Source organism: Cibotium barometz, chromosome 54 (assembly GCF_041138505.1).
Source record: "Cibotium barometz isolate CiBa-2024 chromosome 54, ASM4113850v1, whole genome shotgun sequence".
NCBI lineage: Eukaryota > Viridiplantae > Streptophyta > Polypodiopsida > Cyatheales > Cibotiaceae > Cibotium > Cibotium barometz.
Window position 1 is genome coordinate 31,483,493 of NC_141099.1, and position 15,698 is coordinate 31,499,190.

Sequence of the window (15,698 nt, forward strand, 5' to 3'; positions counted from 1 at the left end):
GTTTCTGCTTCCAGACAAGTTTTTTGCTACCATTACAAACCACAAAGAGGCTCTAGGCAACCCCTTTAAGGTCATCTCCCTCTCGAGCACCAAGCCATGAAAGGATTTGCCAGCTCTTTTGGTAAAGATTTTTCACTGCATATTTTGTCTAATGTGTCCTTTCTATACTAAATAACAAAGAATTTTCTCACTGTTTACATCATGGCTTGAGTTAGCATCCAGAGTGAACTATCCATCCACACAAATTGGATAGAAGACTTCTGGAATTCAATATAAAAGCATAATCATAACCATAATCCTTTCTTTTTGAAGACTTGAGGAATTCACAATAAAAGTGTAGCCATAATCCTATTTTTGAGATAAAAGAAAAGGATACAATTTTGAAAGAGAAAAGAAGATATTTAGTCCATTAACAACATGCAAAAACTTATTAAAGCCAAGAAATTCAAGAGAGCCTAGCATGCAGTGTAATGTTCTAGACCATCTCTACCAATGAGTTAGTTAAGCATTGAAACTTAAGTTGAAGAAACAAATCCATAACTACAGGATTGAAACTAAAAAACATTGGTTTTACATCCGACCTGCCTTTGTACAACATACTTGATAAAAAAACCACAAAAAAAACATCCAAGCCTCCAATTCCACTTTATTTTCCCTATTCTCCAGAAGTTATCTTCTCACTAAACTCCCACAAAGTCTTTGCCAGTTTTGGGTCGCTTGCATAGCCACTAGGCTTTGACTCGTTGCAATTGGTAAAAAACTTGCCACTAACACCTTTGACAAAAGGATGCAGGGCCAGAAAGCATTGTGTTGCAGCACCCTAAGTCAATATCAAGAAGCTGCACAAGTAAGAACTCTCTCTCTCTCTCTCTCTCTCTCTCTCTCTCTCTCATATGTTAAAGAAAACAAGCTCAAGTAATGTAGAGCATAGAAAAAAGCTCTTAGCTAGTTATTTTTTAAAGCAATTGTAAAATAAGAAAGCATGTTTTAGATTTTTATTTTTTTTTTGAGTAAAGCAATTTGCTTTTTTGTAAACATGTATATAAGGCAATTGAGCCAAGCATAATAACCAAGTCGAGATTCAGGCTTCATCAAGTTTTAAATGTAATTCCACCAATCGGTGTGGAATGCTACAATGCTAATCAATACACTTAAATAATACACACCGACTTAATGGAAAACATGCTCAATACAAGATGTAATTTGCTGAATTGACAAGAGACGCACAATAAGCCGGAATGGTAGACCCCTCCCTCAAATAGTGTATATTCATCTTGGGAGAATCAAGTACATAGTGTCATGGGCATTTCTGACCAAATTTCCATACCAATGTATATGAATACAGTATTGCAAACAATATGGTTGTCAGTGTAGATCTACAACTCACACTACCCTCTCAAGTGCCCATGTTCCCTACCGTCTACTTATTGTTCCACCAACACATGGTAGTAACAATCTGTAAGAGAGCACGTAGGTCAAGAGAACATTACACAGGGTATGTGAACATGGAGTCCTCCTCCTCCCTCCTACTACTTGCTTTCATAATTGGACATTAAAGCTTACCAATTGCAAGTAGAGTTGATGGCAACAAAAGTCTTCACGATAGAAGCATCTGGAGTGTTGAAATCTTCAATCTATCGCAATCCTTTACGACAAAAGTCTTCAAGAGGATGAAAAGAACCCTTGGAAAGCTTCCCCTATGGTTCAACTTGAGAAAGGAAGGCTGAAATTAGGTTTTTCAGCCAAAAGACCAAAAATTACAACAAATATAAGAGCTGTTTTGCTGAATTTCAGACAGTGGGAGTGTGTAGGAGAGTGAACACCAGTTGGAAACACTTTGGGAAGCTTGGAAAACACACTAGCAAGCTTGGATATGGAGTTGGAAACGAGAGAGTGGCAGAAAATACAGCCAAAGAGGCTCATGAAGAGGGCCACCTACTTCTAGAGAGGGAGGGAAGACAGAGATGATGAGATGTCCACCTCAGCACATGAAGTCGCATGGCCTTCTTAGCTAGCTCGTGGTTGTTGGCTTGCCATCTACCGGTGTGGGTTCGAGTCCCGCTACAGCTTGCTCGCGCTTTTGTACACACATTGAGTTGAGCCCTTGTGGTAGCTTGTGGCTTGATTGGTTGCCCGTGGCGCTGCTGCGACTCTTGTGGGCGGTTTCCACATGAATCCAACGGGCTTGGCCGGGCCCTAGCGGACATCCGCACGGCCGTTTTGGTGTTTTGTTTACAAAAATATATTTTTGCATATTTCAAAAAATTCAAGAGACTCACCAAACTTCGACAGCCATAAAAAGGCAAAAAGTACATTATTGTACTTCGAAAGCATTAAAAACAAAAAGCACTTCAAGGGAAGAAGTAAAAAGCATTTCACAAGGTGATTTCACAAAGGAGGGAGAATGAGAAATCAACACAAAGGGATTTGCTTTTGGAAGTCTTGTTACTTTTTCAGAAATCAATCCTCGATGCACCCCTCTCATCCACCCTATCAACTTCTTCTTTAAATCTTTCACTTCTATTACCCTCTACGTTGGCACTTTATCCTCATCATCATGGCAAAGCTACAAATTAACACCATTGAAAAGCTTGAAAAGAACAACTATCAAGCTTGGAGTTTCAAAATCAAAATATTCCTTCAATCTTATGATCTTTGGGATATACTCACTAGAGTCGATGCAATGCCAAACATGCCACTAGAACTACTAGTAGGAGAGAAGCTGAAGAAAGAGATGATCAAATTCGTGAGACTCAACAAAGTTTACGAAGAGAGTATGAAATACATGTTAAAGCATGGCAATTAAAGGGGAAGAAGGTGATGAGTATTATTGCTCAGACAGGAGTCAAACAATAATTCCATACATCAAACATTATGAATCGGCTATTGATATGTGGGATACACTCTCAATTATGTTTAAAAGTGTGTCAAAGTCTCGCAAGATACAACTCAAAGGAGAGTTGCATACGATTGAGAAGAAGAACTTGTCAGTGTTTGACTATGTTGCAAAGATCACAAATATATGTGATCATCTGGCCATGATTGGTGAGCCAATTGAAGACGAAGAAATGGTAGAGACATGCATTATTAGAGGTCTTGGAAGAGACTTCAAGATATTCAGAACATCTATCTTATCTCGAGATAGGTTGTCGAACTTTGAGAAACTTGTGCAAAGATGATTCTTGAAGAACAAATACTCGAGAGAAGCTCATCAAAAGCTAGAGGAAGAGGCCAAGGATGAGGTCGTCAAGGCCAAAGAGGTGGCAACTTCGGAAGAGGCAAAGGTAACAATAGCCATGAGGACTCCACAAATAATGGGAGTCAAAGGAACACGAGGTGGAAGACGATCCTCACATCCAAGAGGTTATAATGGCGAAAGAGGAAAAAACATTAAAGATGCTTGCAATTATTGTGGCAAGATAGACCATTGGGCTCGAGATTGTTTTTCGAAGAAAAGAGACATTAGTTATGGCACTTTGAAGCAAGGGAATTATGCCTCGACAAAAGGAGAGAGAAAAGAAGAAGACAAATATAACTTGTTTACTATGCGTCATCAGTCAATGGTGAAGTCTTTGGAAAAAGACAAATGGTACATAGATTCAACATGTACAAATCACATGAGTGAAGAGAAGACTTGTTTACATCAAAGCAAGAAGTCACTAAGAAGACCAGTGTATCCACTGGAGATGATACACCACATCCTACTACTCGCATTGGGAGTAAATCCCAAAGGAGGAGTTCAACATTTAAGCAATGTTCTTTATGTTTTGAGGCATTACAAAGAATTTGGTGTCACTTGGATAGATTGTGGAGCAAATATGCAAGTAACAATGAATCGAGATGGGTGTTTTGTGCAAGACTATAGCACACTTAAGGTTCTAGCAAGAGGTGAAAAGGTTGGAAGAATGTTTATTTTGTATGGATGCTTGCGTCAGAGACATGTACATATACAAGAATGTCATGTGCAAGAATTGCCATGGACATTCTCAGAAGATGATCCAGAAGGAGCAGCCAGAAAAAGAGCATTTAGAACCAAAAGTTGGAGCATAAGATGCAGAAGTGGCTAGTGTGGACTTGGAGAAGAACCAAAAGACCTATCGGCTGCAAGATAAGACTATCGGCTGCAAGGAAGACAGGCGCATCAGCGTTTTTTATATATGGTCCAGTCGGCCAGCACTCCAAGGGGCCCAAGAGGCCTATAAATAGGCATATGTGCTCATGGGTCCTTAGAGTAGGACAAATTTTGGTGTATTCCACCTTTTATGTAAGTCAGCCTATGGCTGTAGATTAGGGTACCTTTTTGTACCATAAGAATATATTGAATTCCCAGCATATCTCTCTCTCTACTCTCCCTTCTGTCTGCGTTTTTGCATCAGCATGTTCTAGATGGTGTTTAGGGCTGAAAGAAGACTCCCAGAGCTTCCGCGTGTTACATGTTGGGGTAAAGGCGTTATGCCCACCCTTATAGTGTGTACAAGCCCATAAGTTATAGTACATAGTACACTTAGTACTTTTAATGTACTAAGTGCACTATGTGTACTAGTGCAATATACATGTGTGATAGGGGAATCACACACTCATGCTTCTCATGAGTTGACTTATCCCCACATCTCTCTCTCTCTCTCCCTTGCTTCTCTGTGTATGTCTCCCATGAATGAACTGTAACCCTAATTCAGGTTTCTCCCCATCAACTGGTATCAGAGCTAGTTATTTTTCTAGGGTTTTGTCACTGCAGAGAACAGTCGCGTGCTGCATCAGAACTTGTCGCTGGTCGCCCTTGTGCAGCGCTGGTTACTGGTCGACTGTGTGACCAGTCGCAGACAGGTGGGTTGAGAGAGCAGCCAGCAGCGTGGACTGCCCCAGCTGCCCAGCAGCCAAGCGAGGGCTGCCCAGCAGCCAGGCGGGCTGCCCACTGGCGCTAAGCGGGTAGCTCTACAAAGCAGCAAGCCCGTCGACTTCAAGCGAATAGAAGCGCACGGCGAAGCATTAGCTAAGGCTTGTAGCGCTGGGCGTCGAGCGTGAGCAGCCAGCCGAACATTGGCGAAGAATGCGAATACGTCAACAAGGCGAACACAGGCTGCATAAGCGTGGAGCGAACACAGGCTGCGTAAGCGTGGAGCGAACCAGAACCAGACCAAGCAAAAGCCATTGCAACAAGAAGCCAAAGCAAAGGAGGGCCCAGACGATTTGGAAGTAATCGATCAGCTATGGCTATGCCAGAAACAGTCGTCTCTCACCGCCAAGAATCTTGAGAGAGTGGGAGCCAGAGAAACCCACGCCTGTCTTCAATCGACGAGACTGCCCAGAAGTCGCACTATCGCTTAGACTGGCACCAATACAATCTCAGAAGAAAGCACCAGCATTAGAAGTGCCCCCCCACCTGCACAGAAGCCTGACGAGCAGCAGCATCAACAGCAAAATCGACGCCCTCCTTCCCTGCAACAAAAATCAGAAATTACAAGGTATTTGCCTCAATTTTTTTTTTGGGATTTGCAATTGAGCAAGTACAATCAACAATTGAGCAGGTACAGGTGCCCAATTGCTCAATTTTTGAGCAAAATTGGCAAAATTGGGTGACATTGGTCACAATCAGGATAAATTTGCAGGAAATTGGTCAAATCAGGATCAATTTGCAAGAAATTGGATGTCGAAATTTGGGGCTTTTGATGTAATTGTGCAATTAAGCACTCATACATGCTGTATGATGTGAAAAATCGCACATTTGGGCAAAATTGCAGCAAATTGCAGTGCAAATCAAGGGGCTTTTGTGCCGATTTGGTTGATTTGCATGCAGGCAATCGCATTTGATGCTATGGATAATGTGTTGATGCCTTACAAGCACTCAATATGCCTGTAAATCAAGGGGCTTTCATGTATTTGATGTATATGTGGCCAGGGGGAAGCATCGTGAACACTCTGGATGCCTTCATGTGCGCCAATGTACCATGCATGATCAGAAATTGATCTCAAATCAAGGGGCTTTTCAAGTTTGTATGCTTGTTGAGCTTGGCAAAGCAGCAGGCAAGACATTTATGCCTTGAATCCTCAAAAATCAGCTTGCAATCAAGGGGCTTTTGCCCAATTTCTGTTCGGGACTGTTGTATGCAGTGTTCGTGACTGTAAAAATCTGATTTTCACTCATTTGGACAGCCAGGAGAGCATTTATTGCTATTGTACCTGCTGGTACAGATTTGGCACAGCTTTGTGCATGTTTTGGCATGACTGTACACTGTTTTGAGTGACCAAAAGATTCAATTTCAGCTGCTGAAATTGCCGGTACAGGTTTGGTACATCATTTGTAAGCACTTGGTACTGTTGTACAGTACTTCGGAAGGGCAAAAGAGCACATTTAAGGTGCTGTCCAAAATCTGCAGCAACCAGATTTTGGTGTTTTCATCACAAAAAGTGGGAGAAAAGTTGCATTCTTGCTTCCGCAGTGGGAGATAAAGCTTGGGAGAACATTTGTGAGCACTTTGTGTGCTTTGGGTGCAGTGTTTGCACATCTTTTGGTGCAGTGTTTGCACATTTGCAGGGAGTCAGGCATTGACAGGTTGCATTTTGCTATGGCAACCACAGGTGAGAGCTCTTCATTGCTTCACATCAAGAAGCTTGAAGGCTCGCATAATTATGATATTTGGCAAACCCAGTGCTACAATGTGTTGCTCCAGAAAAAGCAGCACAAACCTATCAAAGAAAGGGGTGTGATGCCCGCTTCTCTTACAGCTGAAGAGTGGGAAGATATGGATGAGCTGGCAAGATCTACTATCATGTTGTCTGTGTCAGACTCATTACTTTTCAGCATTCGTGAAGAGAAGACAGCTTGGGGAATGTGGCAGAGATTGCAGGACTTGTATGCCCAACAAAGTGCCTCAAGCAAAGTGTATTGGTTGAAGAAACTCATAGGTCTTCAGATGAAGGAAGGGGCTTCTATGACAGCCCATCTCAATGAGTTTAATGGTATTGTCAGCCAAGTCATCAATCAAAAGTTGGCAATGGACGATGAGTTCAAAGCCACTTTTTTGTTATGCACTTTGCCAGAGAGTTGGGACACATTCAGGACAGCCACTAGCAATTCGAATGCTATGCTGTCATATGCAGATGTTGAGGGTGCTCTTCTTCAAGAAGAGATGAACAGGAAAAACAACTCTGTTGGAAAGTCCAATGCAATGAATGCACGTGGGAGATCCCAGCAAAGGGGGAAAAGCCAAGAAAGGGGAAGGAGCAAGTCTCGCTCCAAAAAGGATTTGGAATGCCATTATTGTGGCAAGAAGGGACACATTAAAAAGCAATGCTACAAATGGAAAAATGATCAAAAAGAAAAGGGAAAAGGCAAAGACAAAGAGAAGGATGAAGCCAAAGATGTAAAGCCAAAGGGCAAAAGTGGAGTCAAGATCGAAGAAATCAATGTGTCACATGCAGGTAGCAGTGAGGATGAGGTCCTCTTTACGTCTTCACTTGATGCCCATTCACTTCTTACAGGTGGTCATGGTATGCACTCATGGATCATTGATTCAGGTGCCTCCTTTCATGTCACAGGTTGCAGAGACTTGTTTGTCAGATACACTGCTGGCAATGAAGGAGTGGTTTATTTGGGTGATAACCATGCATGCAAAATTCTTGGCAGAGGTGATGTGAGGCTTGTATTTTCAGATGGCTCACAGCTTATGCTTCATGATGTCAGGCATGTGCCTGAGATCAAGAAGAATCTGCTTTCTACTGGACAGCTTGATGATGCTGATTATGTTACCACATTTGGTAGTGGAAAGTGGAAGATTAGTAAGGGCTCACTGGTTGTTGCCAGAGGCTCTAAGGTGGACACTCTTTACTTTATGCATGCAGGTGTTTGTCACCATGCGAATGTAAATGCAACCGAGCTGCCGGAAATTTCTATGTGGCATAGCCGGTTGGGACACATGAGTGTCAAGGGAATGGAGCAATTGTCTCGTTTGGGTTACTTGCCTTCTCTAAAGTTTTCAAGTTTTCAGTTTTGTGAGCATTGTATATATGGTAGGCAACTACAGTGCCCCCATAAGAAAGCTCTTGGACAGAAAGATGCTCAGTTAGAGCTTGTGCATACAGATGTATGTGAGATGCCTCAGCTTTCTTTGGGAGGGGCAAAATATTTTGTGTCTTTTATTGATGATGCCACACGCAAGGTGTGGGTCTATCCTCTTCGCTTGAAGAGTGATACATTCTCAGTGTTTCAGAAGTTTGTTGCTCTTGTTGAGAATCAAACTGGCAAAACACTGAAGGCTTTGCGTTCCGACAATGGTGGAGAGTATACGTCCAAACAGTTTCAGGACTTTTGTGATGCTAAAGGCATCAAGAGGGAGCTCTCTACTCCTTATGATCCTCCACAAAACGGGACAGCAGAGAGGATGAACAGGACCATACAGGAGAAGGTCCGTTCTATGTTGTCACATGCTGCATTACCTCATGGTTTTTGGGCTGAAGCTGTTATGACAGCCGTTCACCTTATAAACAGGTCACCTAACACGAGGCTTGGTGGGAAAGTGCCAGAAGAAGTATGGACAGGGAAGCCTCCGTCATACAAGCACTTGAGAGTGTTTGGTTGCGTTGCGTACGTGCACATACGCAGGGAAATGCGCACCAAACTTGATCCCAAGTCTCACAAATGCATATTCCTAGGATATGGTGACAGAGGTGAAATGGGGTATAGACTTTGGGATCCCATAAATAGAAAGATCATACGCAGCAATGATGTCATTTTTGATGAAACATGCATGTATAAGGAGCCTGCAAGGCAACAGGAGCCTGGCAGAGTCATCTTTGATGATGATGGACATCATGGACAACAACAAAGGGCTGTAAATCAGCCATTACAGCAGGAAAACCAGCCCTTAAATGGTGCTGAAAATGGTCCAAATGGACAGCCAGAGATGGCAGAAGATATCCCTATGGATATACCACAGTTAGAGGAGATACCGGGCATGATTTTTCAGCCTTATGGCATGGAACAGGAGCCACCAATGGGTGATATGCAGGCTGGACAGCAACCTGCAAATGATGGTCATTGGGTACGGAGGTCCACAAGACCCTCCAGAGCCCCTGACAGGTTTGTTCCAGGGGTTGACTATTTGATGCTTACTGACTGTGGGGAGCCCTCATGTTACAAAGAGGCTTTACAGAGGGCAGACAAAGCTCTATGGGAGCGTGCCATGAAATCAGAGATGGATTCTCTGCATAAAAATGGAACTTGGAAGTTGGTGCCTTTGCCTGCAGGCAAGAAGGTTTTGCCATGCAAGTGGGTATACAGGCTCAAAGTTGCACCAGATGCAAAGCCAAGATACAAAGCCAGGTTAGTGGCTAAGGGCTTCAAGCAGGAATATGGTGTGGACTTTGATGAGATCTTCTCTCCAGTGGTCAAAATGACCACACTTAGAGCTGTGTTGGCTTTGGTTGCGCATGATGATCTGGACTTGATTCAGATGGATGTGAAGACTGCTTTTCTTCACGGTGATCTCCATGAGGAGATATATATGCAGCAGCCAGAGGGTTATGCAGTGAGTGGAAAGGAGAAGCTTGTATGCAAGCTGAAAAAGAGTCTTTATGGGCTCAAACAGGCACCAAGAGAATGGTATCATAAATTTGATACATTCATGAAATCTCAGAAATTCAGGAGAAGTGACATAGATCACTGCTTGTACACCAAGAAAGCTTTGGATGGCAGTCTCTTGATTCTCATTTTGTATGTTGATGATATGTTGATTGCCGGGAAATCTCATAAAGAGATGGATGCATTGAAAAAGAGGCTGCATGAGACCTTTGATATGAAGGATCTGGGTGATGCAAATCACATCTTGGGTATGCGGATACTTCGGGACAGAAATCAGCATGTGTTGTATTTGTCTCAGAAGGAATATATTGGCAAAGTTTTGCAGAGGTTCAATATGGACGGGGGGAAGAAGGCTAGTACTCCTTTGCCTCCATATGTGAAACTCAGTGCTATGGACAGCCCACAGTCAGATAGAGACAGGGCTGATATGGCCAAGATTCCGTATGCTTCAGCTTGTGGCAGTCTCATGTATGCCATGGTTGCTACTAGGCCGGACATTGCATTTGCAGTGGGAGTGGTTTCTAGATACATGGCCAACCCTGGCAAGAAGCATTGGGAAGCAGTGAAAGGTGTCATGAGATACCTGAAGGGCACACAGGATTTGTGCATTTGCTTTGGCAAACAGGATGCATTAGTGCATGGTTACACGGATTCGGATTATGCCGGTCATCCAGATAACCGGAAGTCTACTACCGGTTATGTATTTACATTCACAGGAGGTGCTGTGTCATGGATATCCAGGATGCAGAAGTGCACTGCCTTATCTACTACAGAGGCCGAGTATATTGCAGCCACAGAGGCTTGCAAGGAGGCATTATGGCTATCTCGGTTAGTGGTTGATTTGGGCTATACAGGGGATATTCCATTGTTGCATTGTGACAGTCAGAGTGCCATTCAGTTGGCAAAGAACCCTGTCTTTCATGCAAAGACGAAGCATGTGGATGTGAAGTATCACTTCATCAGAGAGGTGATAGAGAACAAGCAAATTCAGCTTGTTAAGATTCACACGGATGACAACCCGGCTGATCTGTTGACGAAGAGTTTGCCTTCGGAGCGGTTTGCTCATTGCAGACACTTGATGGGCATTGGATGAGGCCATTTTCAGCCTTGATATGGCCTTGTATATTATCATGTACATGCTGATTTTTTCTTTTCCTTTACTTAAGGGCACTTTGCCTTTAAGTGGGAGGTTGTTGGGGTAAAGGCGTTATGCCCACCCTTATAGTGTGTACAAGCCCATAAGTTATAGTACATAGTACACTTAGTACTTTTAATGTACTAAGTGCACTATGTGTACTAGTGCAATATACATGTGTGATAGGGGAATCACACACTCATGCTTCTCATGAGTTGACTTATCCCCACATCTCTCTCTCTCTCTCCCTTGCTTCTCTGTGTATGTCTCCCATGAATGAACTGTAACCCTAATTCAGGTTTCTCCCCATCATTACACTGGTATCAGAGCGTCAGGCTCAGCAAAGCTAAACACTGATTCAGTCCCATATGATGGTGTACAGGTCCAAGGTACAGGAAAGAACACGGATACGAAGCCCAAGGCAAGAAACACAGGAACAGGAAGAGCTCCCAAGAGGTTTGTTGGTGGTGTTCCACAAAGCCAAAGGGGATGGCAGTCCTGTGAGCCAGATAGGTTTCGAGGATTATCCTCCAAGGGGTGATGTGAGAGTGCCAGACTCATTTCTCAGGAATGAAGACCAAGACAGTGTTCAGAGTCAGGGCACGAGCGGATAGGGGACTGGATGGAACAGATGCATAGATCTTATTCAGAGTCAGAGTGGTTTTGGAGACCAGGCCGGGTTTCGAGAGAAAAGGGTTGCCAGGGATGGATGGGTGACAGAGGGACTCCCGGAACAGAATGGGATGATGACAGTCATCCAAGGAAAAAGTTGGAATCCCGTCATCAAGTTTAGCAGAGGGGGATGTCATGTGAATTGCCATGGACATTCTCAGAATATGATCCAGAAGGAGCAACCAAAAAAAGAGCATTTAGAACCAGAAGTTGGAGCATAAGGTGCAGAAGTGGCTAGTGTGGACTTGGAGAAGAACCAGAAGACTTGTCGGCTGCAAGAGAAGACTGTTGACTGCAAGGAAGACAGGCACATCAACGTTTTTGATATATGGTCCAGTCGGCTGGCCGACCAGCAGTCGGCCAGCACTCCAAGGGGTCCAAGAGGCCTATAAATAGACATATGTGCTCATTGTGTTAATCATTCAACTCCTTTGAGTTGGGTCCTTATTAGAGTAGGATAGATTTTGGTGTATTCCACCTTTTATTATGTAAGGCAGCCTATGGCTGTAGATTAGGGTACCTTTTTGTACCATAAGAATATACTGAATTTCCAGCCTCTCTCTCTCTCTCTCTCTCTCTCTCTCTCTCTCTCTCCCTTATGTCTGCGTTTTTGCATCAGCATTTTCTAGATGGTGTTTAGGGCTGAAAGAAGACTCCCAGAGCTTCCGCGTGTTACACCTACATCAGAGACATGTACATATACAAGAATGTCAGAGATAGTATCTCTCCATTGAAGGAGATAGCTTACAAAGGTTTGGTAAAGGGATTGCCAACTCTCAAAGAACAATCATTATCCGGATTATGTGAACCATGTGAATTAGCAAAGTCATCAAAAAAGCCTTTCAACAAAGAAGAATATATTCATCAAAAGCCTTTGAAGCTTATACACACGGATTTATGGAGTCCAACACAAACACAAAGCATTGGAGAAGCGAGATATTACATAATCTTCGTTGATGACTATTCAAGGAAGGTTTGGATATATGTTTTGGAAGCTAAAAACTAAGTTTTTGATCATTTCAACGATTCAAAGCAAAAGTGAGGGATGTCTACCTGGGCACCCCCCTTTGAGCTGCACTGCCCCCACCTTCACTCCGTCTCCACCTTCCACACTGTTCCCACCTGCGCTCCCTCTTGCCCTTCCCCTTCTCCCATTGAATGGTGGACCCATTGGGAGAGTGATGGAACCCCCCCCCCCCCCCCCCCCCGTCACTTTGGCCCTCACAAGGCAACTGAGATTCCATCCTTTCGCATATATATTGCCTCGCCGAAGACAGTGCCTCATGTCATATCCCTTCCTTGCCTCCAAGGAGACCCCATTCTACAGAGAATAGAGTACTCAAACCTCCCAGACCAATGCTTCATATGCAAGAAAATGAGACATCTCGCTAGGGCTTGTCCTCGTCACTACTCCACGAGACCGCCTCCAATGGTTCCCCCTAGTCCCAACTCAAATCATCTTGAGGAGGCCGGGAGAGATGTAGGCCCTCAGGCAGCAGAGCACCAGGACCCGGCCGCAGACGACTCTACTACCAGAGAGTGGCAAACCATTGGCCCGTGCCAGAGCCGCCAACCGACTTCCAAAGCTCAGCGGCATCACCGTGCGCGCCAAGCTGGCAGAGTACAAGAGGATTCGGGTCTGTCACAGAACCATTTCGAGCATTTATCGAAACATCCACCTGTTCGGTGATGCCCCACACCCCCGCCCCCCTCCCTCCCTAATCACTTCGAGGGTCCCACCTCTAGCTTCTCTGGTTTGGAGGCCGTTATCCCATCAAGATTCCTTCTCAGGTTCTCAAATTCCAGTGAGGCCAGTTGTAACATGCTGCAAAATTATGTATAGATGTAGAATCCTGTCACACAAAGTCTCACACCGTCTTCTTTATCCTAAGTTTCGCGAGTCTTTCGCAAACCACTTTGTCACTTCACACTTTGAGAGAGAGAGAGAGAGAGAGAGAGAGATGTACACCTTATTGGGTCCCAAATTACCCACTGAAGAGCCCCCTCCTATTGCTAGGAGTATTTGCTTTATTACTTTCAAGAGAATGATTGACTTTGGATTGTAGATAAGCCAAACGCAAGACCTTCTAAAGACCAAGAGTCAGACTGCACTATCTACTGTAGACTGAGAAACGCAAGGGCTGAAGCGCTTCTTCCTTGGTGAAACTCGCGGCGGCGGTGCCCGGGAGACTAGGGCCTTTGACACACTTGTTGATACCATCAATGCATGTTAAAACACTTAAACATGGCCACAGCCTTAACACATATCCATCATCACTTTGCATAAAACATAAAGCTGGACAAAACATCCACAAATGCTGAAAATGGAGCTTGCACGTGTGACACCGCATAGAGGCCGGAATGGGCCGACCCCCCCCTTGGAGTATTTTATTACCCAAAGAGAATAATATCAACAAGCTTTGAGGGCCCTACTCTCCCCACGGGAGATGCTGGATTATCCATATACAAATGCCATAACACAACCCAACACGAGGCAACCAAGCCGGAAGATAGGCTGTAGAAATGACGAGCCAACAACATAATCCATATACCTCCGTGTGGGTATTGATTCTTCCCCAAAAAACCACGGGTCTTCATGCAATAGAGCTAGTACAACAGGTTCAGCTCTCCATTCAGCCAGAACAATAGGTACAGTGGCCAGTACAGTAAGTACAATGGCTGGTGCAGCCGGTACAAGGGCTGGTACAGCCAGAACAGTGGCTGGTACAGCCAGTACGGTGGCTGGTACAATAGGTACAGCAAGTACAAATGCTCGTACAACAAGTACAATGGCTAGAAATCATAATAAATGATTGAATACCCTTGCCTTCAGTATTTCTTCGTGATGGAAGCCTCCAAAACAGTCCCCAACAGCCGGTGTTCTTCATGGGCAGCCTTCAAGAGAGAGAGAAAGAGAATAGCCATCATTAGGGCAGCCTGTAACGGTGGTAGAGACTAGTGTGCAGCAAATGAGCCTCTATTAATGAAGAGAGTTTATAGATTTAGGCCTCCCATGAGCTAAAATGGCAAGAGAAGGCTACAATGACAAGTGGAGAGCCACACAATAGCTGAAGTGACAAGGGTGAGGCCACTTGTCTCACTTTGATCTACTTTACAACAAGTGTCAAGCCACTTGTCTCACTTTGGTCCACTTTCTTGCCACATGTCCCAATCTAAGAGATGGATTCTCCCATAATCTTTAGCTCTAAAAATATCCCAACTAGTAGACATTTTGTCATAGGCACTTTGCCAACTCTTGGTATCTGCTCAATTCCAGATGTAATGACGCAAACAGAATTTCCATCGGAGTCGGGTCAAAAATAGCAACTCTCTTAAATTTTAGGAGTGTGGTCCTTGGTATTCTAGGATAATCCCCCATTCCCAAAGCTTGTACTTTCCAAATATTTAAACATCCTGGAGTCCACCAGACCCCTTTCAAACTGGGAAATGTCTAGGCTGGTGACATCCTCCCCAGCTTCTTAAAAGTTGTCCGCAACTTTAAGCTTCAAGCCATATATTCAAGATATAATCATGTCCCATCGATTGGGCGAGACGAGACAGTCTCAAAAATCCAATATAACTGAAGAATCCATGTCCCAAAGAAATGGGTGAGACCAAATAAGTCTCCATAATACCAATATCAAAATCATGTCCCAAAATAAATGGGCGAGAATTCCATGGAAGATATGCTAGACACAGGCACAAGAGCCAATTGTGTCTCAATCACCAATATCAATGAGATAATCATATACCAATGAAAATCACCAACCAGGTGCTAAGACACTTAAATAAGTACCATGCACATGAAACTAGTGCCTCACACAGAAACATGTGCTATGCACACAAAGTGGTGCCATTCAAGAGCACAAACCATGGTGACAGAAAACCTGGTTCTCCATAGTTCTGGCAATCCTTTCTCCCAATCCCAACAGTTCCCATGTTCTCCCATACAATCCCAACTCTGATCAACAAGCATGGTGTGGAAACAATGAAACACTCACTCCACAATCGCAACACGAATCCATGTGTATGGTGGAGTGTTCATTGAATTACCCTCTCACAATCCCAACATGAAGCCACATGCATGGTGAGATGAACAATGAACCTCTTGGCCTCTATATGGGCAGATAGTGATTCTAATATGGCATAAAGATAAATAAATCCATATCCCAAAAAAATGGGCGAGACAAAACAGTCCCATAAGTCCAGATATCATAATCCAAGCTCAAAGCACACAAACATGTGCCAATCCACATGACCCTTGGCGTACACAAGTCCCTTGCCAACCAGGTATCATGTCCACTTTACCACTTG

At 43.9% G+C, this 15,698-nt stretch overlaps 1 protein-coding gene across 3 annotated transcripts in view; it reads right to left on the reverse strand.

The window, feature by feature from the left end:
- Window positions 1-485: 485 nt before the first annotated feature.
- Window positions 486-15,698, reverse strand: part of LOC147608046 (short-chain dehydrogenase TIC 32, chloroplastic-like) — a 32,210-nt gene continuing 16,997 nt past the window's right edge. The window contains exon 8 of one of the 3 annotated variants that reach the window (XM_086789668.1): window positions 486-820. In XM_086789668.1, coding sequence (XP_086645794.1) covers window positions 656-820 — 165 coding nt within the window. In that variant the 3' untranslated portion in view covers window positions 486-655. Of the gene's footprint in view, window positions 821-1,582; window positions 1,709-15,698 lie in introns of those variants that run through there. The other 2 variants (XM_086789669.1, XM_086789670.1) reach the window with 2 other exon arrangements.